The 27,924-nt window shown below is 44.1% G+C and overlaps 1 protein-coding gene and 1 long non-coding RNA gene across 4 annotated transcripts; one reads left to right on the top strand and one right to left on the bottom strand.

Annotated features, from left to right (window-relative positions):
* Positions 1–86: 86 nt before the first annotated feature.
* On the bottom strand, positions 87–9,304 carry LOC124037481 (brain aromatase). Of its 3 annotated transcripts, none has more exons than XM_046352224.1 (11): positions 9,073–9,304; positions 8,903–8,995; positions 7,390–7,519; positions 7,042–7,192; positions 6,671–6,825; positions 3,640–3,816; positions 2,946–3,060; positions 2,684–2,798; positions 2,420–2,582; positions 1,884–2,125; positions 87–1,646 (listed from the first exon to the last, which is right to left on the bottom strand). In XM_046352224.1, exons 2-11 carry the CDS (start codon positions 8,909–8,911, stop codon positions 1,407–1,409), a joined length of 1,497 nt encoding a protein of 498 aa, XP_046208180.1. In that variant the 5' UTR covers positions 8,912–8,995; positions 9,073–9,304; the 3' UTR covers positions 87–1,406. The 3 variants fall into 3 exon arrangements, with proteins under 3 accessions (XP_046208180.1, XP_046208181.1, XP_046208182.1); XM_046352225.1 differs by having other exon boundaries at positions 7,390–7,539; positions 9,073–9,301; XM_046352226.1 differs by lacking the exons at positions 8,903–8,995; positions 9,073–9,304 and having other exon boundaries at positions 7,042–7,266; positions 7,390–7,539.
* LOC124037483 lies at positions 6,592–18,084 on the top strand. Its single transcript, XR_006839200.1, has 3 exons — positions 6,592–7,224; positions 17,026–17,245; positions 17,928–18,084. It is a non-coding gene; the product is annotated as an uncharacterized LOC124037483 (long non-coding RNA).
* Positions 18,085–27,924: the final 9,840 nt, after the last annotated feature.

Here is a 27,924-nt window from a genome sequence, read left to right as displayed (position 1 = left end):
GTGGCTGGTTGTGGTCAGTGACGGCTGGTTGTGGTGGCTGGTTGTGGTCAGTGGTGACTGGTTGTGGTCAGTGGTGGCTGGTTGTGGTCAGTGGTGGCTGGTTGTGGTCAGTGGTGGCTAGTTGTGGTCAGTGGAGGCTGGTGACCGGTTGTGGTCAGTGGAGGCTGGTTGTGGTCAGTGGTGATTGGTTGTGGTCAGTGGTGACTGGTTCTGGTCAGTAGTGGCTGGTTGTTGTCAGTGGAGGCTGGTTGTGGTCAGTGGAGGCTGGTTCTAGGTCAGTGGAGGCTGGTTGTGGTCAGTGGTAACTGGCCGGTTGTGGTCAGTGGCGGCTGGTTGTGGTCAGTGGAGGCTGGTTGTGGTCAGTGGAGGCTGGTTGTGGTCAGTGGAGGCTGATTGTGGTCAGTGGTGGCTGATGACTGGTTGTGGTCAGTGGAGGCTGGTTGTGGTCAGTAGAGACTGGTGGCTGGTTGTGGTCAGTGGTGGCTGGTTGTGGTTGTGGTCAGTGGTTGCTGGTGACTGGTTGTGGTCAGTGGAGACTGGTTGTGGTCAGTGGAGGCTGGTTGTGGTCAGTGGAGGCTGGTTGTGGTCAGTGGAGGCTGGTTGTGGTCAGTGGAGGCTGGTTGTGGTCAGTGGAGGCTGGTTGTGGTAAGTGGAGGCTGGTTGTGGTAAGTGGAGGCTGGTTGTGGTCAGTGGAGGCTGGTTCTAGGTCCGTGGAGGCTGGTTCTAGGTCCGTGGAGGCTGGTTGTGGTCAGTGGTAACTGGCCGGTTGTGGCCAGTGGCGGCTGGTTGTGGTCAGTGGAGGCTGGTTGTGGTCAGTGGTGGCTGGTGGCTGGTTGTGGTTAGTGGTGACCGGTCGTGGTCAGTGGTGGCTGGTTGTGGTCAGTGGTGGCTGGTTGTGGTCAGTGGTGCCTGGTTGTGGTCAGTGGTGGCTGGTTGTGGTCAGTGGTGCCTGGTTGTGGTCAGTGGAGGCTGGTTGTGGTCAGTGGTGGCTGGTTGTAGTGGTGACTGGTTGTGGTCAGTGGAGGCTGGTTGTGGTCAGTGGTGGCTGGTTGTGGTCAGTGGTGCCTGGTTGTGGTCAGTGGTGGCTGGTTGTGGTCAGTGGTGGCTGGTTGTGGTCAGTGGTGCCTGGTTGTGGTCAGTGGAGGCTGGTTGTGGTCAGTGGTGGCTGGTTGTGGTCAGTGGAGGCTGCTTGTGTCATTCTGGGTATGACCCTCATGGTAAGGCTGTGTTCATGTTCATTCTCAACAGGTTGCTGTGACAGGACAGGTTATATTGGTTGTCGTGGTCAGTAGTGGCTGTGGTCAGTAGTGGTGGTTGTGGTCAGTAGTGGTGGTGGTGATCAGTAGTGGTGGTGGTGGTCAGTAGTGGTTGTGGTCAGTAGTGGTGGTGGTCAGTAGTGGTTGTGGTTAGGTTATGGTCAGCTGTCTTGGTATGAACCTCATTGCCAGACTGTGTTCATCCTCCACGGGTTGCTGTGACAGGTTGTTTGTCTGCCTGATGCTGCTCAGTGTGTTGCCATGACGAGGACACACCGTGTACCGCGACAATAGCGTCACCAGGACAGCCTTCATCATCATCATGGCAATGTGTTTACCCACACAGGAGCGGGGGCCACAGCCGAACGGCTGGAAGAAACGACTGGGCACCTGATGGAAAAAAGGAGAGGTCAACCATAGCCTGGTACCAGATCGGTTTGTGCTGTCTTATGGTCGTTATAATGTTCGGCATGAATCAATGGAGTTGGCAAGATGTCACAAACTGATCTGGAACCAGGTAAACCACATGCTACTTCTGAATGATTTCACAGACCTGTCCATCAATTATGACAACAGTTTGCAATGCAATGCTTTTAAGCAATTAGGACCACCCCAACTCTCACTTACAGTTTTATCAAAGTTTTCCAAGCTGAATTCGTTGGGTTTGGGGAAGAACTCAGTTTTGTGCATGAGCCCTATGTTGAGGATGATGTTGGTTCCCTTGGAAACCTTGGTCCCATCGATGACGTCATCTTCCAGCGCCTTCCTCATGGTGAAGTCTACCACAGGATGGAACCTCATGGACTCATTGATAAAGCTCTCCAGCACTCTGAAGTTCTGGAAGTCAACTGTCATTACATCCTTCTCTCCTGTGGATAGAAGTGAACATAAGATTGTCAGCATGGTGTGCCTAAAAGATATCATTTGTCATCCGGGAGATATTTGTCTCAATTATTAGTCAAGGGTGGCTCAGAGAGGTGTTAGCAAGGTTGTGGGTCCCGCAGAGATCATTAACACATACTAAAATATATATGCACTCACTGTACTGTAAGTTGCTGTCGCTTTGGATAAAATCGTCTGCTATGTGGCATATATTATATATTATTAGAAATTCCACCTAACTGTTGAAACCCCCTTTATTTGAAAGGTGTGAGCATAGTCACCTATGAGAGTGCTGATCTCCTCTACAATCCTCATCTCCACCTCAGGGTTCTGCTTCAGCAGCATGAGCATGAAGAACAGACTGATGGACAGAGTGTCTGGGGCTGCTATCACCATCTCCAACACACACTGTCTCACGTCGTCCGCCGACAGCTCTCCATGGTTCTGGTCAACACACACACACGCCGAGAGAGTGGAAGATTGACAGGTTTCTCTTAGTGACACCCTATACAATGATATGATTTGAATTAATCAGCAGAACAGACCTGGGCGAAGATGAGTTCTGAGGTGAAGTCAATATCATCATCCAGTTTTTCAGCTTCACTGATAATTCTTCTTTTGGTTTCGATAAGGCTTTCCATGACGTCCTGTAGCTCCTTGCTAGAGACGAGACGTCAAAACACTTGATTAAACTACACACCTTCTACAAAACTACTACACACCTTCATTTACGCAACCCCCCCCCCCCCCGAAGAGTGAACATCACCAATCACCACATAGAGGCTTTAAGTGCATGTGTGAACTTACGCTGCTTGTTGATGCCTCTTGTACATCCATCCACATTTGAAGAAGATATCAGGCTTGATCAGAACCGTTTGCCAGGTGTCAAAGTAGTGTTGAATCTTCAATAGCAGCTCTTTCTCTGAGTTACATAAAGTACAAGGCACACAGTCAAAGCTTGGCATAATTCAACGTGTTAAGGATGTCAATTTACATTACATTGACAGTAGTGAGTCATTTAGCAGACTCCTATCCAGAGCTACTTACAGTAGTGAGTCGTTTAACAGACTCTCTTATCCAGAGAGAGTTACAGTAGTGAGTCGTTTAGCAGACTCTTATCCAGAGCTACTTACAGTAGTGAGTCATTTAACATACTCTCTTATCGTGAGCCACTATCAGTTAATGTATTAATCTTAAGATAGCCAGGTGGGACAACCACATATCACAGTCATAGTATGTACACTTTTCCTCAATAAAGTAGCTATCAGCAAAGTCAGAGCTAGTAAAGGGGTGGGAGGGATTGATTATTTAAGTTACTCTTTGAAGAGGTAGGGTTTCAGATGCTTCTGGAAGATGGGCAGGGACTCTGCTGTCCTAGCTTCAGGGGGAAGCTGATTCCACCATTGGGGTGCCAGGACAGAGAACAGACGTCCCCACATGCATGCAGGCACACCCACACAGACAAACCCCTCCCCCCGCACACACACACCCTGCCACTGACCATTGAGAGGCACCCTGAGGAACAGTTTGTTAGAAATGTCCACTACGATGCATCTCAGCAGGTTGAGAACATCTACGTGTCCAGAGGGGTCAGTCATCTCCTGCAGACGCTCCAGGTGCCTGTCTGTTGCACTCACACAGATCCCTACTGTCCGCTGCAGACCAGGCCCTGTCAGAGCTAACACACACAACACCAAGGATGGGCTCAATTCCATTTCAATTCAGACAATTCAGGAAGAATTCCATTGAGTGAATTGAAATCACCCTATACAATTAATAAAAATGGGCACCGGACTATTTACATGAAATAGTACCCGCAAAACACCAGTCTCAACGTCAACAGTGAAGAGGCGACTCCAGGATGCTGGCCTTCTAGGTAGAGTTGCAAAGAAAAAGCCATATCTCAGACTGGACATTAAAAATAAAAGATTAAGAGGGGCAAAAGAAGACAGCCACTGGACAGAGTATCTGTCTAGAAGGCCAGCATCCTGGAGTTGCCTCTTCACGGTTGACGTTGAGGCTGATGTTTTGCGGGTACTTTTTAATGAAGCTGCTAGTTGAGGACTTGTGAGGCGTCTGTTTCTCAAACTAGACACTCTAATGTACTTGTCCTCTTGCTCAGTTTTGCACTGGGGCCTCCCACTCCTCTTTATATTCTGGTTAGAGCCAGTTTGCGCTGTTCTGTGACGGGAGTAGTACACAGCGTTGTACGAGATCTTCAGTTTCTTGGCAATTTCTCACATGGAATAGCCTTCATTTTTCAGAACAAGAAAAGACTGATGATTCTCAGAAGAACGTTATTTGTTTTTTGACATTTTGAGCCTGTAATCAAACCCACAAATGCTGATGCTCCAGATACTCAACTAGTCTAAAGAAGGACAGTTGTATTGCTTCTTTAATCAGGACAACAGTTTTCAGCTGTGCTAACATAACTGTAAAAGGGTTTTCTATTGATAAATCAGCCTTTTAAAATTATAAACTTGGATTAGCTAACACAACATGTCATTGGACCACAGGAGTGATGGTTGCTGATAATGGGCCTCTGTACTCCTACGTAGATATTCAATTTAAAAAAATCTGCTGTTTCCAGCTACAATAGTAAATTACAACATTAACAATGTCTACACTGTATTTCTGATCAATTTGATGTTATGTTAATAGACAAAAAATTCGCTTTTCTTTCAAAAACAAGAACATTTCTAAGTGACCCCAAACTTTTGAACGGTAGAGTATCGACTAACCTGTACCACCACACATTAACTCTGTACCGGTACACCCTGTATATAGCCTCCACATTGACTCTGTACCGGTACCCCCTGTATATAGCCTCCACATTAACTCTGTACCGGTACACCCTGTATATAGCCTCTACATTAACTCTGTACTGGTACACCCTGTATATAGCCTCCACATTAACTCTGTACTGGTACACCCTGTATATAGCCTCCACATTGACTCTGTACCGGTACCCACTGTATATAGCCTCCACATTAACTCTGTACTGGTACCCCCTGTATATAGCCTCCACATTAACTCTGTACTGGTAATAATAATAATAATAATATATGCCCCCTGTATATAGCCTCCAGTCATTGACTCTGTACCGGTGGTACCCCCTGTATATAGCCTCCACATTAACTCTGTACCGGTACCCCCTGTATATAGCCTCCACATTGACTCTGTACCGGTACACCCTGTATATAGCCTCCACATTAACTCTGTACTGGTACCCCCTGTATATAGCCTCCACATTGACTCTGTACTGGTACACCCTGTATATAGCCTCCACATTGACTCTGTACCGGTACCCACTGTATATAGCCTCCACATTAACTCTGTACCGGTATTTGTAAGTCGCTCTGGATAAGAGCGTCTGCTAAATGACTTAAATGTAAATGTAAATGTACCCCCTGTATATAGCCTCCACATTAACTCTGTACTGGTACCCCCTGTATATAGCCTCCACATTAACTCTGTACTGGTACCCCCTGTATATAGCCTCCACATTGACTCTGTACCGGTACCCCCTGTATATTACCTCCACATTAACTCTGTACTGGTACACCCTGTATATAGCCTCCACATTGACTCTGTACCGGTACACCCTGTATATAGCCTCCACAATGACTCTGTACCGTAATACCCTGTATATAGCCTCCACATTGACTCTGTACCGTAATACCCTGTATAAAGCCTCCACATTGACTCTGTACCGGTACACCCTGTATATAGTCTCCACATTGACTCTGTACTGGTACCCCTGTATATAGTCTCCACATTGACTCTGTACTGGTACCCCCCCTGTATATAGTCTCCACATTGACTCTGTACTGGTACCCCTGTATATAGTCTCCACATTGACTCTGTACCCCTGTCTCCACATTGACTCTGTACTGGTACACCCTGTATATAGTCTCCACATTGACTCTGAACTGGTACCCCTGTATATAGTCTCCACATTGACTCTGTACTGGTACCCCTGTATATAGTCTCCACATTGACTCTGTACTGGTACCCCTGTATATAGTCTCCACATTGACTCTGTACCGTAACACCCTGTATAAAGCCCCCACATTAACTCTGTACCGTAACACCCTGTATATAGCCTCCACATTGACTCTGTACTGGTACCCCCTGTATATAGCCTCCACATTAACTCTGTACCGTAACACCCTGTATAAAGCCTCCACATTAACTCTGTACCGTAACACCCTGTATATAGTCTCATTATTGTTATTTTATTATGTTACTTTGTATTATTTTTTACTTTAGTTTATTTGGTAAATATTTTCTTAACTCTTTCTTGAACTGCATTGTTGGTTAAGGGCTTGTAAGTAAGTATTTCACGGTAAGGTCTGTTGTATTCAGCGCATACGACAAATACAATATGATTTGATTTTAAATGGAATTGATCCCAACCCTGTATCAGACCAGAACATAAATTAATTTGACATCTAGTAAGAGTGAGTCAAATGTTAGTGAGTTAGATAATCATGTAATAGATAAACTTCAAGTCTCTGTCGTTTGTTTACCTTTCGCAAAATATGTCCTCATTTTTTTCCAGAGTGGGATGTCACTGTTGAAGATGATACCTCTCCCGTCCATCCCGATACACTGCAGTCCTCGTTTACTGGCGAACCGGGCTGTGTAGTGGGCACTCTTCAGGACATGGTAGACAGCAGAGGACCTGCAGCAAGAGTGAGAGACCAAGAGTGTCATAAATAGAGAGTCTCAAACAAGTAGTGCTGATCTTGGATAAGTTTTTACTTTTTCAATGATAATGAACGGACATGGGAGGTAGAGGATCTTAGATCTACTCTGAGACGCTTGATGAATATCACCCCCTACCCCCACCGAACTGAATGAGTGGAGTATTTTCCAATTCCATTTCAACAGAACTTACTTGCTAAGAATGAGAGTCTCTTCTCCGTTGATCCAGACCCGAACCATACTCCCATATCTCTTGTTGTAGTAGTTACAGGCTGTTCCTATCCCGCTCCAGATGAACCGAGAGTAGGACAGGATTGGACCCAGACCAGCCCAGAAGAAAGGACCTGCCATAGAGGCACGTACAGTAGAGACGCAGGTTAGTACAGGATTGGACCCAGACCAGCCCAGAAGAAAGGACCTGCCATAGAGGCACGTACAGTAGAGATGCAGGTTAGTACAGGATTGCTACTTGCCACCGTTTTGCCCCCACTCCCCCCCCCCTAGACACATTTACACATCATTCATACATCATTGGTCTCACCTGGTATGTGTGAGGCGTTAGTGAGGCACCAGGCCGTGATGAGCAGGAGACAGAGCAGCAGCAGCAGGACTCCAGACACGCTCGTGTCATCCACTATACTGGTAGCCATTACAGTGAGGAGGTCTGGAGGCTGCAGTGTTATGATGACAGCTGGAGCACTCTGACAGTTATTATTCTCCTTCCAAGTTTTATCTCTCCCCCCCCAGGGAAAAAGGTCTTCTGACTTACTTCAAGGAGACTACCTGGTTAAATATTTTTAAAAGTAAAAACATGTCCCACTGATTATAGAGTAGACCTGGTCTCTCAAGTATGACCGTAGGTCTTTCATTTTGATTGAAACAGGCTCACTTAACCTTCAAAAGAAAGCGAACCACCGTATAATTCATCATCTGAAGAAAGAAATAACATCTGCTAACCATGTGTGTATGTGACAAATAAAACATTTGATTTGATTTGCACCTCACCGAAGTAGTTGTCGCTTATCTATTGGGACAGCCGAAGAAAAAAGTATTCTAAGAGTTTACGGTATATGTATTGAATCACCCTGAATTTCCAGAACCAAATTACACCCAATGTAGTGGACACTTTTTAAATATTTTTTTTTACCAGAACCCTATAGGTCCTGGTTAAAAGTAGTGCACTAAATAGAGAATAGGGCGCTATAGGTCCTGGTTAAAAGTAGTGCACTAAATAGGGAATAGGGTGCAATAGGTCCTGGTTAAAAGTAGTGCACTAAATAGGGAATAGGGTGCAATAGGTCCTGGTTAAAAGTAGTGCACTAAATAGGGAATAGGGTGCAATAGGTCCTGGTTAAAAGTAGTGCACTAAATAGAGAATAGGGCGCTATAGGTCCTGGTTAAAAGTAGTGCACTAAATAGGGAATAGGGTGCCATTTGGGACGTAGCCAGGGCGATTTAAATTGTCAAAACAAAAGCCTTAAACTCCGTGACAACCCTTGCTCTCTTTTCATCCCCTTTTAAATATTTCTCCTGTCCTTGTCCTATGGGGTTGGTACAACATGTGAACACGGTAACCATAACACAACCAACGAAAGCTTTTTAAGATAACCAGTTGTACTATTTGCTATGTACAGTTCCAGATGTCTTACCAAGGCTAGAGTTTAGCAAATTAGACATCAAAGATATTAGAACCTTCTGAAACCAGAGGGGAAGGCTGAGGTGTCTGTCATTTTATCAGAATGTACTAATGCTGTTGTTTCTTTATCTATCGGAGAAACTTGGTCATCTTTGTTCTCGTCATCGTCCACTCTAGAAGACACGGTTTGTTTGCTGTAACATTGTATAATACAGATTTTTTTGTTTTATGTTTAAAATTGTACAAATTTCAATGATATTCTGTTATAGGCTTATAGGCCTCTTTTCAAGAATATCCCTCTTGACACTTCTTGTTCCTCAGAGAGAAAACAATTCCCTCTAGTTAATTAGAACATACAGACAAAAAGTTCCCCCTTATTTATAGAATTGTCATTATGTAGGAAAAGGATAATACCCACCGCTCTCATCCTGGACTGCCCCAGAGTAGTCTGCCGCTAGCCTGGCTACAGTCCGTCTCCTGTGTAGCCACTCCTGTGCCCCTGTTTCTGCTCCTGGTTGGTTTTAAAGATGATCAGTATTCTTTTATCTGATAAATCACAGGCATCCAAGCTGTTGAATATCAACTTACCGGTTGCTTGGTTACACTACCAATTTAGGCCCTCAAGTGCCGTTAAATGCATGAACCTCTCACCAAAAAGACTGCCAAAGCAAAACAATAGAGCTATAGTGAAGAGCCTGGCTACCTTTTAACTGGAAAAGTATACCCCAAAGTGAACACAAAAAAAAGACTTAATGTTGGAGATTATAGAGTAGACCTGGTCTCTCAAGTATGACCGTAGGTCTTTCATTTTGATTGAAACAGGCTCACTTAACCTTCAAAAGAAAGCGAACCACCGTATAATTCATCAACTGAAGAAAGAAATAAATTAAACAGGTCAGACTGACCCAGCTAATTTGAGGATAACAATAGGGTTTTTATCCAGCAAATTTACAACAGAAGAAATGTTAATACATTTGCCCCTGTCTGTCAAGAAGTTGGAGAAGGGAAAGACCTACCTAGTCAGTTATACAACTGAATGTGTCTTGCGCATTTAACCCAAACCCTGTGGGTCAGAAAGGTGCAGGGGGCTGTCTTTCAGCACCCAGAGAACAGTGGGTTAACTACAGAACTACAGATTTGTTTTACCTTGTCAGCTCAGGGATTTGATCCAGCAACTTTTCAGTTACAGGCCCCAATGCTCTAACCACTAGGCTACCTGCCTCCCTTAGATGTTGATAGTTACTCAGCGGTGATATACAAGCTATATACAGCAGGGCACAGAGACAGTCAATTGAAAGTAAAACACAGTTAAACAGAGAGCGAGAGAGACAGAGAAATCCATGTAGTCTAACCTGCAGGGTCATTCCAGTTCACTCCCTCTGAATGCCTGATTCTGTCACTGATTAAGACATGGTCTTAATGATGCTGGAGGCTTTTGTGTCATGGCCAGACATGGCACAATGGTGGAGAGGGAAAAGGTATTTGGCATCTTCCTGGTTGCCATAGAGACTAGGCATCAACTTAGAGAGGGCTTCTTGAGAGAATACACTTAAGAATGTTCCTATAGTTCTTGGCCCGTATTCACAAAGCTTCTCAAAGGTAGGAGTGCTGATATATTCGTATTTAATATAATCTGAGGCTAAATTGATCATATCACATGTCATATTTTGTGATATAACAAAATAGAACTTCTACAAACCAAATTGCTTCAGAAGATAGTCATTTTTTTCACAACTTGTTTCTATTACTTTCTAGCATGTCAAGCTAACTTACAGAGTAGCTATAGCATAGCTAACTAGCCAGCTAGCTTTCTAGCCATTCACCTTGCATTGTTTAGCTTAGTAGCTAGCTGGTTGATGTTTTCCTTTGGTAACCAGAGCAAATGAAATCAACATTCACCTCCACAATTGCTGTTTATAATAATAATAATAATATCCATGCTGAATGAAGGAGTTATGGGACCTCATTGACACTTTATCACTTAATTTAAGAGGAAAATTCACATCAAAAATGCTTTGTGCAACTGACTTGGAGTTAAGGAAACTTTAAGGGAAAAGATGAGAGGAAAATGAACTTACGGTGTTTTATGCAACCTGTGCCATGATCCCGTATTGATGTCACTTTTTAAATCCACTTCAATCTGTGTTGATGAAGGGGAGGAGACATGTTAAAGAAGTATTTTTAAGCCTTGAGAAAGTTGAGACATGTATTGTGGTGGGGGGGGGGGCATTCAGAGGGTGAATGGACAAGACAAAAGATTTAAGTGCCTTTGAACGGGGTATGGTAGTAGGTGCCAGGTGCCCTGTTTTTTCACGGTCAACAGTTTCCTGTGTGTATCAATAATGGTCCACCATCCAAAGGACATCCAAACAACTTGACACAACTGTGGGAAGCATTGGAGTCAACATGGGACAGTATTCCTGTGGAACACTTTCGACAACAGCGTCCATGCCCTGACAAAATTGAGGCTGTTCAGAGGGCAAAACAGTGGGTGGGTGCAACTCAATATTAGGAAGGTGTTCCTAATGTTTTGTACATTCAGTGTAGCATAGACAACACAAATCATCTAAAAACACTGAGAAGGTGTTCAAATACAGCAAACATGTGTTCCAACCATTACTATGAGCCATCCTTCCATCAGCAGCCTCCACTGATATATATATACCAGTCAAAAGTTTGGACACACCTACTCATTCAAGGGGTTTTCTTTATTTTATAATATTTTCTACATTGTAGAATAATAGTGAAGACATCAAAACTATGAAATAACACACATGGAATCATGTAGTAACCAAAAAAGTGTTAAAGAAATCATCATATATTTTATATTTGAGATTCTTCAAAGAAGCTACCCTTTGCCTTGATGACAGCTTTGCACACTCTTGGCATTCTCTCAACCAGCTTCATGAGGTAGTCACCTGGAATGCATTTAAACGAACAGGTGTGTGTAACGCTGGAAGAGTGATGGGTGTGGAGTCAGGCGCAGAGGGCAGAGGAAACGCTTTATTCTCCGTATAGTAGCACAAACGGGTGACGCCGAAACACAGGCGTAAAACACTCCAACAATGTACTAACTGGTACATACGCTGTACAGCGGCTATCCCAACAAAAAACAGGAACACTCCTTGACAAAACAGCAAACAAGCCCGAACGTACCCAGGCGGGCTAATCGAACTTAAATAACCCCGACCCCAAAAGCCCCAACAAGGTGAAACCAATTAGACTAAACAAAATGAAAAGGGGAGAAAGGGATCGGTAGCAGCTAGTAGACAGGCGACGACGACCGCCGAGCGCCACCCGAACGGGAAGGGGGAGTCACCTTCGGTAGCAGCTAGTAGACCTGCGACGACGACCGCCGAGCGCCACCCGAACGGGAAGGGGGAGTCACCTTCGGTAGCAGCTAGTAGACCTGCGACGACGACCGCCGAGCGCCACCCGAACGGGAAGGGGGAGCCACCTTCGGTAGCAGCTAGTAGACCGGCGACAATGACCGCCGAGCGCCACCCGAACGGGAAGGGGGAGTCACCTTCGGTAGCAGCTAGTAGACCGGCGACGATGACCGCCGAGCACCACCCGAACGGGAAGGGGGAGTCACCTTCACTAGCAGCTAGTAGACCGGCGACGATGACCGCTGAGCGCCACCCGAACGGGAAGGGGGAGTCACCTTCACTAGCAGCTAGTAGACCGGCGACGATGACCGCCGAGCACCACCCGAACGGGAAGGGGGAGTCACCTTCACTAGCAGCTAGTAGACCGGCGACGATGACCGCCGAGCACCACCCGAACGGGAAGGGGGAGTCACCTTCACTAGCAGCTAGTAGACCGGTGACGATGACCGCTGAGCGCCACCCGAACGGGAAGGGGGAGCCACCTTCGGTGATATTCGTGACAGTGTGCCTTGTTAAAAGTTAAACAGTGGAATTCCTACCCTTTTTAATGGGTTTAAGCAAATCAGTTGTGACCAGGTAGGTATACAGGTAGGGGTGGTATACAGGTAGGGGTGGTATACAGGTAGGGGTGGTATACAGGTAGGGGTGGTATACAGGTAGCGGTGGTATACAGGTAGGGGTGGTATACAGGTAGGGGTGGTATACAGGTAGGGGTGGTATACAGGTAGCGGTGGTATACAGGTAGCGGTGGTATACAGGTAGGGGTGGTATACAGAAGACAGCCCTATTTGGTAAAAGACCAAGTAAAGCTCAAATAAGCAAAGAGACACAGCAGTCCATCGTTACTTTAAGACATGAAGATCAGTCAATATGGAACATTTCAAGAACTTTGAAAGTTTAATCAAGTGCAGTTGCAAAAACCATCAAGCCCTATGATGAAATTGGCTCTCATGAGAACCGCCACAGGAAAGGAAGACCCAGAGTGACCTATGTTGCAATAAGTTCATTAGAGTTACCAGCCTCAGAATTTGCAGCCCAAATAAATGCTTCACAGAGTCCAAGTAACAGACACGTCTCAACATCAACTGTTCAGAGGAGACTGTGTGAATCAGGCCTTCATGGTCGAATAGCTGCAAAGAAACCACTACTAAAGGACACCAATAATAAGAAGAGACTTGCTTCGGCCAAGAAACACGAGCAATGGACATTAGACTGGTGTGGGCTTTGCTGGTGACACTGTCTGTGATTTATTTAGAATTCAAGGCACACTTAACCAGCATGGCTACCACAGCATTCTTCAGCAATACGCCATCCCAACTGGTTTGGACTTAGTGGGACTATCATTTGTTTTTCACCAGGACAACGAGCCAACACACCTCCAGGCTGTGTAAAGGCTATTTGACCAAGAAGGAGAGTGATGGAGTGCTGCATCAGATGACCTAGCCTCCACAATCACCCAATCTAAACCCAATTGAGATGGTTTGGGATGAGTTGGACCACAGAGTGAAGGAAAAGCCGCCAACAAGTGCTCAGCATATGTGGGAACTCCTTCAAGACTGTTGGAAAAGCATTCCAGGTAAAGCTGGTTGAGAGAATACAATGAGTGTGCAAAGCTGTCATCAAGGCAAAGGGTGGCTACTTTGAAGAATCTAAAATCTAAAATATATTCTGACACATTTTGGGGTTACTCCATGATTACATGTGTGTTATTTCACAGTTTTGATGTCTTCACTATTATTCTACGGTGTAGAACATAGTAAAAAATTAAGAAAACCCCTTGAATGAGTAGGTCTGTCCAAACTTTTGACTGGTACTGTAAAGACAGTATCTTCGGAAAGTATTCAGACCCCTTTGAGTTTTCACATTTTGTTAGGTTACAGCCTTTTCTAAAATGGATTAAATCGTTTTCTTTCCTCATCAATCTACACACAATACCCCATAATGACAAAGCAAAAACAGAATTTTGGACATTTTTGCTGATTTATTACCAAATAACCCTGAAAATATTACATTTACATAAGTATTTAGATCCTTTACTTAGTACTTTGTTGAAGCACCTTTAGCATTGATTAGAGCCTCAAGTCTTCTTGGGTAATGACGCTACAAGCTTGGCACACCTGTATTTGGAGAGTTTCCCACGTTTTTCTCTGCAAATCCTCTCAAGCTCTGTCAGGCTGGATGGGGAGCGATGCTGCACAGCTATTTGCAGGTCTCACCAGAGATTATCGATCGGGTTCAAGTCCAGCCTCTGGCTGGGCCACTCATGGACATTCAGAGACTTGTCCCGAAGCCACTCCTGCGTTGTCTTGGCTCTGTGCTTAGGGTCGTTGTCCCATTGGAAGGTGAAACTTCGCCCCAGACTGAGGTCCTGATCACTCTGGAGCAGGTTTTCATCAAGGATCTCTGTACTTTGCTCAATCTTGGTTTCATCAGACCAGAGAATCTTGTCTCTCATGGTCTGAAACTCCAAGAGCGCTGTCATGAGCCTTTTACTAAGGATTAGCTTTCAATTTGTTATTATGGTGTATTGTGTGTAGATTGCTGAGATTTTTTTTTTTTCATCCATTTTCAAATAAGGCTGTAGCTTAACAAAATGTGGGAAAAGGCAAGGGGTCTGAATACTTCCTGAATGCACTGTATATATATATATATAATGGTGTGTATAGACAGTATATGAATAGGAAAGGTGTGTACAGTACAGAAGTAGTATTTATATAGGATGAGCCTTGACTAGAATACAGTACATATGAAGTGGGTAAACCAGTACAGTGGGGCAAAAAGTATTTAGTCAGCCACCAATTGTGCAAGTTCTCCCACTTAAAAAGATGAGAGAGGCCTGTAATTTTCATCATAGGTACACTTCAACTATGACAGACAAAATTAGAAAAAAAAATCCAGAAAATCACATTGTAGGATTTTTTATGAATTTATTTGTAAATTATGGTGGAAAATAAGTATTTGGTCAATACTTTGTTAAATACCCTTTGTTGGCAATGACAGAGGTCAAACGTTTTCTGTAAGTCTTCACAAGGTTTTCACATACTGTTGCTGGAATTTTGGCCCATTCCTCCATGCAGATCTCCTCTAGAGCAGTGATGTTTTGGGGCTGTTGCTGGGCAACATGGACTTTCAACTCCCTCCAAAGTTGTTCTATGGGGTTGAGATCTGGAGACTGATAAGGCCACTCCATGACCTTGCAATGCTTCTTACGAAGCAACTCTTTTGTTGCCTGAGCGGTGTGTTTGGGATCAATGTCATGCTGAAAGACCCAGCCACGTTTCATCTTCAATGCCCTTGCTGATGGAAGGAGGTTTTCACTCAAAATCTCACCATACATGGCCCCATTCATTCTTTCCTTTACACGGATCAGTCGTCCTGGTCCCTTTGCAGAAAAACAGCCCCAAAGCATGATGTTTCCACCCCCATGCTTCACAGTAGGTATGGTGTTCTTTGGATGCAACTCAGCATTCTTTGTCCTCCAAACAGAATGAGTTGAGTTTTTACCAAAAAGTTATATTTTGGTTTCATCTGACCATATGACATTCTCCCAATCTTCTTCTGGATCATCCAAATGCTCTCTAGCAAACTTCAGACGGGCCTGGACATGTACTGGCTTAAGCAGGGGGACACGTCTGACACTGCAGGATTTGAGTCCCTGGCGGCGTAGTGTGTTACTGATGGTAGGCTTTGTTACTTTGGTCCCAGCTCTCTGCAGGTCATTCACTAGGTCCCCCGTGTGGTTCTGGGATTTTTGCTCACCGTTCTTGTAATCATTTTGACCCCACGGGGTGAGATCTTGCGTGGAGCCCCAGATCAAGGGAGATTATCAGTGGTCTTGTATGTCTTCCATTTCCTAATAATTGCTCCCACAGGAGATTTCTTCAAACCAAGCTGCTTACCTATTGCAGATTCAGTCTTCCCAGCCTGGTGCAGGTCTACACTTGTGTTTCTGGTGTCCTTTGACAGCTCTTTGGTCTTGGCCATAGTGAAGTTTGGAGTGTGACTGTTTGAGGTTGTGGACAGGTGTCTTTTATACTGATAACAAGTTCAAACAGGTGCCATTAATACAGGTAACAAGTGGAGGACAGAGGAGCCCCTTAAAGAAGAAGTTACAGGTCTGTGAGAGCCAGAAATCTTGCTTGTTTGTAGGTGACCAAATACTTATTTTCCACTATAATTTGCAAATAAATTCAATTCAAATCCTACAATGTGATTTTCTGGATTTTTTTTTTCATTTTGAAGTGTCATAGTTGAAGTGTATCTATGATGAAAATTACAGGCCTCTCTCATCTTTTTAAGTGGGAGAACTTGCACAATTGGTGGCTGACTAAATACTTTTTTGCCCCACTGTATGTAAACATTATTGTCACGAGTCCGACCGAGGGTGTTTCCCCTTCCCGGGCGGGTGGCGCTCGGCGGTCGTCGTCACCGGCCTATTAGCTGCCACTGATTGTTTTTCCTCCCCCTCCTTGTATGTTTAGTGGTAGCACCTGTTCATGTTTAACTAGTTTGTCTTTATTAGACAGCCGTTGTTGGTTGTTGTGCGGGATTATTTCTATGTAACCGTCGGCTCTGTTGTAGAGGTACGTGTTAGTGCCTAGTCGTGATTTTTTCCGTTGTACTTTTTGATTCCCTGTGGTTGGGAACGTAACTTTTGTGAGCACCCTGTGGTGCGTTGGTGCTATTAAAAGACGCACAGCATTGAACTCTGTCTCCTGCATTTGACTCCACACCCACAACACCCGGAGCATTACAATTATTAAAGTGACTAGTGTTCAATGACTCTATGCAAATAGGTCAGCAGCCTCTAAGGTGCAGGGTAGAGTACCGTGTGGTAGCCGTCTAGTAACAGTGACTAAGGTTCAGGGCAGTATACTGGGTGGTAGCTGGTCAGTAACAGTGAATAAGGATCTGGGCAGGGTACTGGGTGGTAGCTGGTCAGTAACAGTGACTATGGTTCAGGGCAGTATACTGGGTGGTAGCTGGTCAGTAACATTGACTAAGGTTCTGGGCAGTATACTGGGTGATAGCAGACTAGTAACAGTGACTAAGGTTCAGGGCAGGGTGACTGTTTAACTGTCTGATTGGCCTAGAGATAGAAGCTGTTTATCATTCCGAGCTTTAAAGCACCTGTACTGTCTCCACCTTCTAGATGGCAGCAGGGTGAACAGTCCGTGGCTCGGGTGGGTTCTTGATGAATCTTCTTGGCCTTCCTGTGACATCGGGTGCTAAAGATGTCCTGGAGGGCAGGCAGTGTGCCCCCCCTGGTGATGCGTTGGGCTGACCGCACCACCCTCTGGAGAGCCCTGCGTTTGCGGACGGTTCAATCGCCATACCAGGCAGGAAATTTTAAGCCTCTTGAAGTTGAACAGGTCAGTGAACTTATTTATAAGCTAGGAGGGCATTATGGGGTTGAAGGCTGAGCTGTAGCCGATGAACAGCATTCTTACGTAGGTATGTATCTTGTCCAGGTTGTAAAGGGCAGTGTAATGGCGATTGCGTTGTCCGTGGAGCCTTTTTCTAAACGGCATGTCAAGGGGAAACAATGTGCAGTGGTGCTCAATGACACCCTATTTCATAAATATTGCACTACTTTTGATCAGGGTCCATAGGGAACATGGTCAAAAGTAGTGCCATATTTAGGGAGTAGGGTGTCATTTGGGACTCATTCAGTGGCTTGGTTCTCTCTGCCATACCCATACCCATATCCCCTGGGCCTTGGCTCAACTACAGAGGGACCTACTTGGCTGAAGAAATGTAAAGTGACTCAGGAAATTAAAGTCAAACCACTAATTGGATTTAGATTAAAAGCTCAATGAAAGAAAGACAAAATTCCCTTACGTTGATTACATTTTGCAAATCTAATCAGTGTTCCACATTGATTCAATGTCAATGTGTTAGATTTTTGGGGGTTGAAATGACGTGGAAACAACATTGATTCAACCAGTTTTTGCCGAGTGGGAACTGATTACCCTTAGAAAGTGAACTGAAGCTAATGGTTAAGTTGTTATTGTAATTTGATCCCACTTTTCCTCTTTTCTTTCTGTCTTTTAGATCAAGTTCCTGTTGGATCTACAGTACAGTGCTTTGCGAAAGTATTCGGCCCCCTTGAACTTTGCGACCTTTTGCAACATTTCAGGCTTCAAACATAAATATATAAAACTGTATTTTTTTGTGAAGAATCAACAACAAGTGGGACACAATCATGAAGTGGAACGACATTTATTGTATATTTCAAACTTTTTTAACATTTCAAAAACTGAAGAATTGGGCGTGCAAAATTATTCAGCTCCCTTAAGTTAATACATTGTAGCGCCACCTTTTGCTGCGATTACAGCTGTAAGTCGCTTGGGGTATGTCTCTATCAGTTTTGCACATCGAGAGACTGACATTTTTTCCTATTCCTCCTTGCAAAACAGCTCGAGCATTTGTGAACAACAGTTTTCAGTTCTTTCCACAGATTCTCGATTGGATTCAGGTCTGGACTTTGACTTGGCCATTCTAACACCTGGATATGTTTATTTTTTAACCATTCCATTGTAGATTTTGCTTTATGTTTTGGATCATTGTCTTGTTGGAAGACAAATCTCCGTCCCAGTCTCAGGTCTTTTGCAGACTCCATCAGTTTTTCTTCCAGAATGGTCCTGTATTTGGCTCCATGCATCTTCCCATCAATTTTAACCAACTTCCCTGTCCCTGCTGAAGAAAAGCAGGCCCAAACCATGATGCTGCCACCACCATCTTTGACAGTGGGGATGGTGTGTTCAGGGTGATGAGCTGTGTTGCTTTTACGCCAAACATAACGTTTTGCATTGTTGCCAAAATGTTCAATTTTGGTTTCATCTGACCAGAGCACCTTCTTCCACATGTTTGGTGTGTCTCCCAGGTGGCTTGTGGCAAACTTTAAACAACACTTTTTATGGATATCTTTAAGAAATGGCTTTCTTCTTGCCATTCTTCCATAGAGGCCAGATTTGTGCAATATACGACTGATTGTTGTCCTATGGACAGAGTCTCCCACCTCAGCTGTAGATCTCTGCAGTTCATCCAGAGTGATCATGGGCCTCTTGGCTGCATCTCTGATCAGTCTTCTCCTTGTATGAGCTGAAAGTTTAGAGGGATGGCCAGGTCTTGGTAGATTTGCAGTGGTCTGATACTCCTTCCATTTCAATATTATCGCTTGCACAGTGCTCCTTGGGATGTTTAAAGCTTGGGAAATATTTTTGTATCCAAATCCGGCTTTAAACTTCTTCAAAACAGTATCTCGGACCTGCCTGGTGTGTTCCTTGTTCTTCATGATGCTCTCTGCGTTTTTAACGGACCTCTGAGACTATCACAGTGCAGGTGCATTTATACGGAAACTTGATTACACACAGGTGGATTGTATTTATCATCATTAGTCATTTAGGTCAACATTGGATCATTCAGAGATCCTCACTGAACTTCTGGAGAGCGTTTGCTGCACTGAAAGTAAAGGGGCTGAATAATTCTGCACGCCCAATTTTTCAGTTTTTGATTTGTTAAAAAAGTTTGAAATATCCAATAAATGTCGTTCCACTTCATGATTGTGTCCCACTTGTTGTTGATTCTTCACAAAAAAATACAGTTTTATATCTTTATGTTTGAAGGCTGAAATGTGGCAAAAGGTCGCAAAGTTCAAGGGGGCCGAATACTTTCGCAAGGCACTGTATGTAACAGAACAAAATGAATTGGGTCCTGTTGGATCTACAGTATGTAACAGAATAAAATGAATTGGATCCTGTTGGATCTACAGTATGTAACAGAACAAAAGTTTATTTCTCATTGGACAGTTGGTGTTAAAACATAAAAATATTCACATCGCCCCAGAAATACATTTCCCTATTTTCATCAGATACCTTATCCAGCATTTCACAAATTCCATCAAAATATTTACCATCAGCACTAGGTGGCCTATAGCAGAAACCAACTAGTATTGGTTTTGAATGTGGTCAATGCACCTATACCCATCTAATCCATTCAACATGAAGTCCTTACATTGCTTTGCTGGAGTATGACTCTGTATGTAAACTGCAACTCCACCCCCATATCTATTTCTGTCCCTCCTGAACATATTGTGTCCATGTATAGAGATCTCAGCATCGTCAAAAGTAGAGTCCAAGCGAGTCTCTGATATTGCCAATACATGAATATGTATTGCTTTTACACCTGCATTGTTTGCTGTTTGGGGTTTTAGGCTGGGTTTCTGTACAGCACTTTGAGATATCAGCTGATGTACGAAGGGCTATATAAATAAATTTGATTTGATTTGATTTGATTTGATTTGATTTGATTTGATTTGATTGTTTGACGGCACTAGACAGCATATGTCTTGTATTTTGTTCCTTAAACTGCATATATTCAAGTGAGTAATGAACACACCTTTCTTTGGTAAATATAAGTATTTATATATCCAAACATGACTCGGCAGTTGTAATCTGAGAGAGACAAACTCAGGCTGTGTGTGTGTGTGTGTGGGGGGGGGGGTCGCTCCTCGGGAGGGACAGTGAACAATCAATTTGTCATACCTCAGATATACTATGTCACCTCGTTCTCTTGTAGCCTTCATGGCCGGTATTAGTTCCTTTCTTCTTTGACGGACTGAATCAGAGAAATCCTCATTGATGAAGAGGAAAGACCCTTTTAAGGCGATTGGATTTTTCAAGGGCTGCAAGCTTATCCTTGAACCTGAAGAATTTCACTACAATTGGCCCGGGTCTGGTTCCATTGGCACCACTATTGGCACCACTAGTGCCCCCTGATTCCCCAGACCGGTGAGAACATTCCAGCTCAACCCGTCGATCCAATTGTAGCTCCTCAGAAAACAGCTTTCGAACTTTGTCCTCTGATTCAGCACGTCTCACTATTGGCTCTCCAGGATACCATCTATTACAAGATGATTTCTCATTGATTCTCCATCCAGGTAATCAGTCTTCCCAGACATGTTCAGTAGGCCCTCCCTGACTGTGGTGACCTTGTCCAGTAGGCCCTCCCTGACTGTGGTGACCTAGTTCTGTAGGCCCTCCCTGACTGTGGTGACCTAGTTCTGTAGGCCCTCCCTGACTGTGGTGACCTAGTTCTGTAGGCCCTCCCTGACTGTGGTGACCTAGTTCTGTAGGCCCTCCCTGACTGTGGTGACCTTGTCCAGTAGGCCCTCCCTGACTGTGGTGACCTTGTCCAGTAGGCCCTCCCTGACTGTAGTGACCTTGTCCAGTAGGCCCTCCCTGACTGTGGTGACCTAGTTCTGTAGGCCCTCCCTGACTGTGGTGACCTTGTCCAGTAGGCCCTCCCTGACTGTGGTGACCTAGTTCTGTAGGCCCTCCCTGACTGTGGTGACCTAGTTCTGTAGGCCCTCCCTGACTGTGGTGACCTAGTTCTGTAGGCCCTCCCTGACTGTGGTGACCTTGTCCAGTAGGCCCTCCCTGACTGTAGTGACCTTGTCCAGTAGGCCCTCCCTGACTGTGGTGACCTAGTTCTGTAGGCCCTCCCTGACTGTGGTGACCTAGTTCTGTAGGCCCTCCCTGACTGTGGTGACCTAGTTCTGTAGGCCCTCCCTGACTGCACTAGTTTGTGTTTACCTTGAAACTTTTGCTCACGAGCACTCCCCCCCTCAGCAGAAAATATTGAAGTGTATATTTAAAGGTGTTTCACACCATTTCAAACATTGCATCTAAATTGTAGTTCTATTCTATCCATATGTTCATTTCATACCCATAGAATGCATTATCAAAAACATAACATGCTCTAGAAATGTAACTAAAATGGAAACTACATTTGGGTGTTTGGATGCAAGATGCAGTCCATGATTACTATATTTGGATGGCTGAAACACTGTTCAGGTACCTTTGGCAAATCTTAATTTTGATTTTTTTTTGGGGGGGATATATAGTGATATACTGTAAATGTGTTATTTAGTGCCATTTAGCCATTTGCATTTGTGCTTCAGGTCGGGTTGTCCAAGAGTACAAGAGCATTACATCCTTACCGAGCAGCAAGACCATTGACATCAGGAAATTCTACCAGGGCTGTGGACCTACCGTTTACAATGTGGATCAATGTATTTCGACAATGCAAGGAACTCCAAAGTTGTGAAATGTAAGCGCTTTTTTTAGATGTTGTCAATGTTGACATAAGAGATTACATGTATAAAGCATTATAACTTGTTAAGTTGTTATAACTGGACCTATATATATATATATATAGATAAATAAATAAAAACATTTTACCCCCTTTTTCTCCCCAATTTCGTGGTATCCAATTGTTAGTATCTACTATCTTGTCGCTACAACTCCCGTACGGGCTCGGGAGAGACGAAGGTTGAAAGTCATGCGTCCTCCGATACACAACCCAACCAAGCCGCACTTAACACAGCGAGCATCCAACCCGGAAGCCAGCCGCACCAATGTGTCGGAGGAAACACTGTGCACCTGGCAACCTTCGCTAGTGTGAACTGCGCCCGGGCCCGCCACAGGAGTCGCTGGTGCGCAATGAGACAAGGATATCCCTACTGGCCAAGCCCTCCCTAACCCGGACGACGCTATGCCAATTGTGCGTCGCCCCACAGACCTCCCGGTCGCGGCCGGTTAAGACAGAGCCTGGGCGCGAACCCAGAGTCTCTGGTGGCACAGCTGGCGCTGCAGTACAGCTGCAGTACAGCGCCCACTGCGCCACCCGGGAGGCCCCTCTGGACCTATATTTTATTCATTTTATTTGGCAAATGTAAGTTGAAAACTAAGATCTTACAGGCACTGGCCATTGAGAATGCCCTCTACCACAATCTGACACATCTCTTTCAATAACTCCAAGATATATTTCAAGTTTGCCGCAGATGAGAATGAAGTGTGGGTCAAAATGTCTTCGGATAGCGATGAAACCATTATGTTTGCCAAGTTAGACCATAACAGATGATCTGTGTTTGTTATTAACGCGTCCTATCTTATACTAAAAGCTGGGACCTCGTCTTGAATACATCAATAACCTTGGCCTTGTTGTCTGGAGGAGACACACATATTGTACGATATGAGGAGGAAATTACAGTCCTAAAAAAGCTTTAAAGTTCGATGGTGATGGATGTGGAGATCAGGGATGTCGTCCAGATAGACTGCCACCCCAGCGTGGATGGTGCTCATCACCTTCTGGAAGCAGCTGGGTGCGGAGCTAAGTCCAAAAAGGGATGTGTGTGTATCTGAACACACCAGCATGTTTTGATAAATGCTGTGAGGTCTCTGCTGGCAGGGTGGAGGGGCACCTGAAGATAACCCTGACGCAGGTCGAGCTTCGCGGAGACTGTGGAACCATGAAATTGTGAGGTCAGCTCCTCGGCTGTAGGCAAGGGGGACTTATCTGGGACAACAGCCTTGTTCACGGCACAGAGATCCACACAGGTCCGGATTCCACCAGACTTTTTTGGGTTGCGATGACCAAGTTTGTAATTCAGGGGGCAGCGTTGACTGGCTCACTGATGCCTGCCTCCAACTGTGACTGGAGATATCTTGAGCTGATCCAAGCGCTCTGAAAATCCTCTGTACTGAGGCAGTGAAGGAGCAGCACTGTCCTCCGGCATGTCGGAGATTCTAGAAAAGTCCATAGATTCTAGAAAAGTGTTAAAACGTTCAAGACAGTTATTCCACAGGGACTGGAGGTTTCGCCAGACACGGCGAGGAATGGCGCTGGTGGTGGTAAAGCTGAATTCAGCCATCTTCGTCGCCATTGTTATATCTGCTTAGCTGTCAAAGGCACATCTGCACAGTTTCACATTGTACATCACACTGTCGTTAAATGACATCTGACACTCATTCTGGCAACCCATTCGTTCATCCATAAAGCTGCACACTGTCGTAAATCATAACAACGTACAGTACGACGAACAGCACGTCGTTCCATACATAACAGGTAGTATTGTGGAGTAACTACACTGTTGTTGAACTCTGTGTTCTCCTATCCAAGTCACCATTGGCCTCATGGTGAAATCTCTGAGCCGGTTTCCATCCTCTCCGGCAACTAAGTTTGGAAGGACGCCTGTATCTTTGTAGTGACTGGGTGTATTATACACCATCCAAAGTATTATTCATAACTTCACCATCCTCAAAGGGATAAAAGTGTTTTACCCATCTACCCTTCTTTGCGAGGCATCAGAAAACCTTCCTGTTTTTTTGTGGTTGAATCTGTGTTCGAAATTCACTTCTCGACTTACAGATAATTTTATGTGTGGGGTACAGAGATGAGATAGTCATTTAAAAATCATGTCATACACTATTATTGCCCACATAGTGCAACTTATTATGTGACTTGTTAAGCATATTGTTACTCTTGAACTTATTTAGGCTTGCCATAACAAAGGGGTTGAATACTGATTGACTCAAGACATTTCAGCTTTTCATTTACATTTACATTTAAGTCATTTGACGCTCTTTGACTTACAAATTGGTGCATTCAATGACATCCAGTGGAACAGCCACTTTTTCATTTATTTTTATTCATTTGTATTCCTTAAAAATCTCCGGAAGGTGGTGATTGAAAACATAATTCCACTTTGACATTATGATTAGCCTGGAGGTACTGAGGTGTTCCCCTGTGTAGGCCAGTGACGGACAAAATGGAGAGAGCGGAGGAGCGGGGTGACGTGAGATTTATTTATTATTTTTATTACATTTATTATTCATTTGTAAAAAATCTCGAAAAACATAATTCCACTTTGACATTATGATTATGGGGTATTGTGTGTAGGCCAGTGACACAAAATCTCAATTGAATCCATTTTAAATTCAGGCTGTAACACAACAAACTGTGAAATAAGTCATGGTGTGTGAATACTTTCTGAAGCCACTGTACATTTGGATCTCAGACCAGCCAATGAATGGAATTATGGGTATTTTGTCATATTATCATAAAAACAAAATGTATAGTCATAAACTACCCAAATTGTTTAATGGCTGCGGTAGAAAAATATGAATCATTCTGCCTATGCCTTGTGCTTATTAATGATGTGATCTGTTTATTTGTCATTAAATATATATTTTTTTGTACAATATGTAGCATCCAATGTGATATGTTTTCCTCATTCGTGTTGTACAATTACCAATAAACATGTTTTTTTTCATCTTTTACTATAAACCTCTAATTTGTACAGCTGTAAATCCACCCCTCATTTACCTTTCAAGGTTCGACAATGCAATACTAAGACCGTATCAAGTCAAGAATGACATAATGCATGATTTTTATTTCACCTTTATTTAACCAGGTAGGCAAGTTGAGAACAAGTTCTCATTTACAACTGTGACCTGGCCAATATAAGGCAAATCAGTTCGACACAAACAACAACACAGAGTTACACATGGAGTAAAACAAACATACAGTCAATAAACAGTAGAAAAAGTCTATATACGAGTCAATAATATCCTACTGGATAACTTATTATAAATCTTTTTAAAGAATTTATCTTATTAACACTTTGTTCTAGCTAGCTATTTGTGTAGGTAGCTATGTGCAATGCAAATGAGAAAGTTTGATAACTTGAAATCCTAAACATAAAATGTTCTATATACACAAACATCACCTTATAAACTGCACAAGCACCAAAAACGCTGTTGTTTTGACAAGTGACAAGGCAAAAAAAAAAAAAGGCCATGGTGGCAAAGTAAATACAATATAAAACACTGGAATGGTAGATTTGCAGTAGAAGAATGTGCAAAGTAGAAATAAAAATAATGGGGTGCAAAGGAGCAAAATAGATCAATTAAATAATATAAATACAGTAGGGAAAGAGGTAGTTGTTTGGGCTAAATTATAGGTGGGCTATGAACTGGTGCAGTAATCTGTGAGCTGCTCTGACAGCTGGTGCTTAAAGCCAGTGAGGGAGATAAGTGTTTCCAGTTTCAGAGATTTTTATAGTTCGTTCCAGTCATTTGCAGCAGAGAACTGGAAGGAGAGGCGGCCAAAGAAAGAATTGGTTTTGGAGGTGACCGGAGAGATATATCTGCTGGAGCGCATGCTACAGGTGGGTGATGCTATGGTGACCAGCAAGCTGAGATAAGGGGGGACTTTACCTAGCAGGGTCTTGTAGATGACATGGAGCCAGTGGGTTTGGTGACGAGTATGAAGCGAGGACCAGCCAACGAGAGCGTACAGGTCGCAATGGTGGGTAGTATATGGGGCTTTGGTGACAAAATGGATGGCACTTTGATAAACTGCATCCAATTTGTTGAGTAGGGTGTATTCTAAGTCAGAGATGTCCAGAGTAGTGATGTTGGACAGGCGGGCAGGTGCAGGCAGTGATCGGTTGAAGAGCATGGATTTAGTTTTACTTGTATTTAAGAGCAATTGAGGCCACGGAAAGAGAGTTGTATGGCATTGAAGCTTGCCTGGAGGGTTGTTAACACAGTGTCCAAAGAAGGGCCAGAAGTATACAGAATGGTGTCGTCTGCGTAGAGGTGGATCAGATAATCACCAGCAGCAAGAGCAACATCTTTGATGTATACAGAGAAGAGAGTCGGTCCAAGAATTGAATCCTGTGGCACCCCCATAGAGACTGCCAGAGGTCCGGACAGCAGACCCTCCGATTTGACACACTGAACTCTATCAGAGAAGTAGTTGGTGAACCAGGCGAGGCAATCATTTGAGAAACCAAGGCTGTCAAGTCTGCCGATGAGGATGTGGTGGTTGACAGAATCGAAAGCCTTGGCCAGATCAATGAATACACAGTAATGTTTCTTATCGATGGCGGTTAAGATATCGTTTAGGACCTTGAGCGTGGCTGAGGTGCACCCATGACCAGCTCTGAAACCAGATTGCATAGCAGAGCAGGTATTGTGAGATTCTAAATGGTCGGTAATCTGTTTGTTGACTTGGCTTTTGAAGACCTTAGAAAGGCAGGGTAGGATAGATATAGGTCTGTAGCAGTTTGGGTCAAGAGTGTCCCCCCCCTTTGAAGAGGGGGATGACCGCAGCTGCTTTCCAATCTTTGGGAATCTCAGACGACACGAAAGAGATGTTGAACAGGCTAGTAATAGGTGTGGCAACAATTTCGGCAGATAATTTTAGAAAGAAAGGGTCCAGATTTTGCAGCTCTTTCAGAACATCAGCTGACTGGATTTGGGAGGAGAAATGGGGAAGGCTTGGGCGAGTTGCTATGGGGGGTGCAGTGCTGTTGACCGGGTTAGGGGAAGCCAGGTGGAAAGCATGGCCAGCCGTAGAAAAATGCTTATTGAAATTCTCAATTATAGTGGATTTATCAGTGGTGACAGTGTTTCCTATCTTCAGTACAGTGGGCAGCTGGGAGGAGGTGTTCTTATTCTCTATGGATTTTATAGTGTCCCAGAACTTTTTTGAGTTAGTGTTGCTGGAAGCAAATTTCTGCCTTGGCATTTCTAACTGCCTGTGTATAATGGTTTCTAGCTTCCCTGAAAAGCTACATATCACAGGGGCTGTTCGATGCTAATGCAGAATGCCATAGGATGTTTTTGTGTTGGTTAAGGGCAGTCAGGTCTGGGGAGAACCAAGGGCTATATCTGTTCCTGGTTCTAAATTTCTTGAATGAGGCATGCTTATTTAAGATGGTTAGGAAGGCATTTAAAAAAAATAACTAGGCATCCTCTACTGACGGGATGAGATCAATATCCTTCCAGGATACCCCGGCCAGGTCGATTAGAAAGGCCTGCTCACTGAAGTGTTTCAGGGAGCGTTTGACAGTGATGAGTGGAGGTCGTTTGACCGCTGACCCATTACGGATGCAGGCAATGAGGCAGTGATCGTGTGCACCACAACAGCACAGTAGTCTTCCACATTTATTTCCTCTACAATTCAGAATAGAACGCACTACATACAGTACATTATAGAAGAAAGTAGACCTAGAATTTGTCACGGACCTGTCCTGAAACTGGTTTAGTCAGTTAATAATCACCTTCACGGTAGATGGCAGCAGATGACCCTATGTGACGAAATGACCTCAAACCAATCCAAGGGAATAATCATTTTACACTTCCCCTCGATTTGGATTTATCTGACGCAGACAGACAACAACACTGTTCTGAAATAC

The sequence above is a fragment of the Oncorhynchus gorbuscha genome, linkage group LG06, assembly GCF_021184085.1.
Source record: "Oncorhynchus gorbuscha isolate QuinsamMale2020 ecotype Even-year linkage group LG06, OgorEven_v1.0, whole genome shotgun sequence".
Classification (NCBI taxonomy): Eukaryota; Metazoa; Chordata; class Actinopteri; order Salmoniformes; family Salmonidae; genus Oncorhynchus; species Oncorhynchus gorbuscha.
Note: the sequence above shows the minus strand (reverse complement) of the source record. Positions and strands in the feature narration are given on the sequence as shown.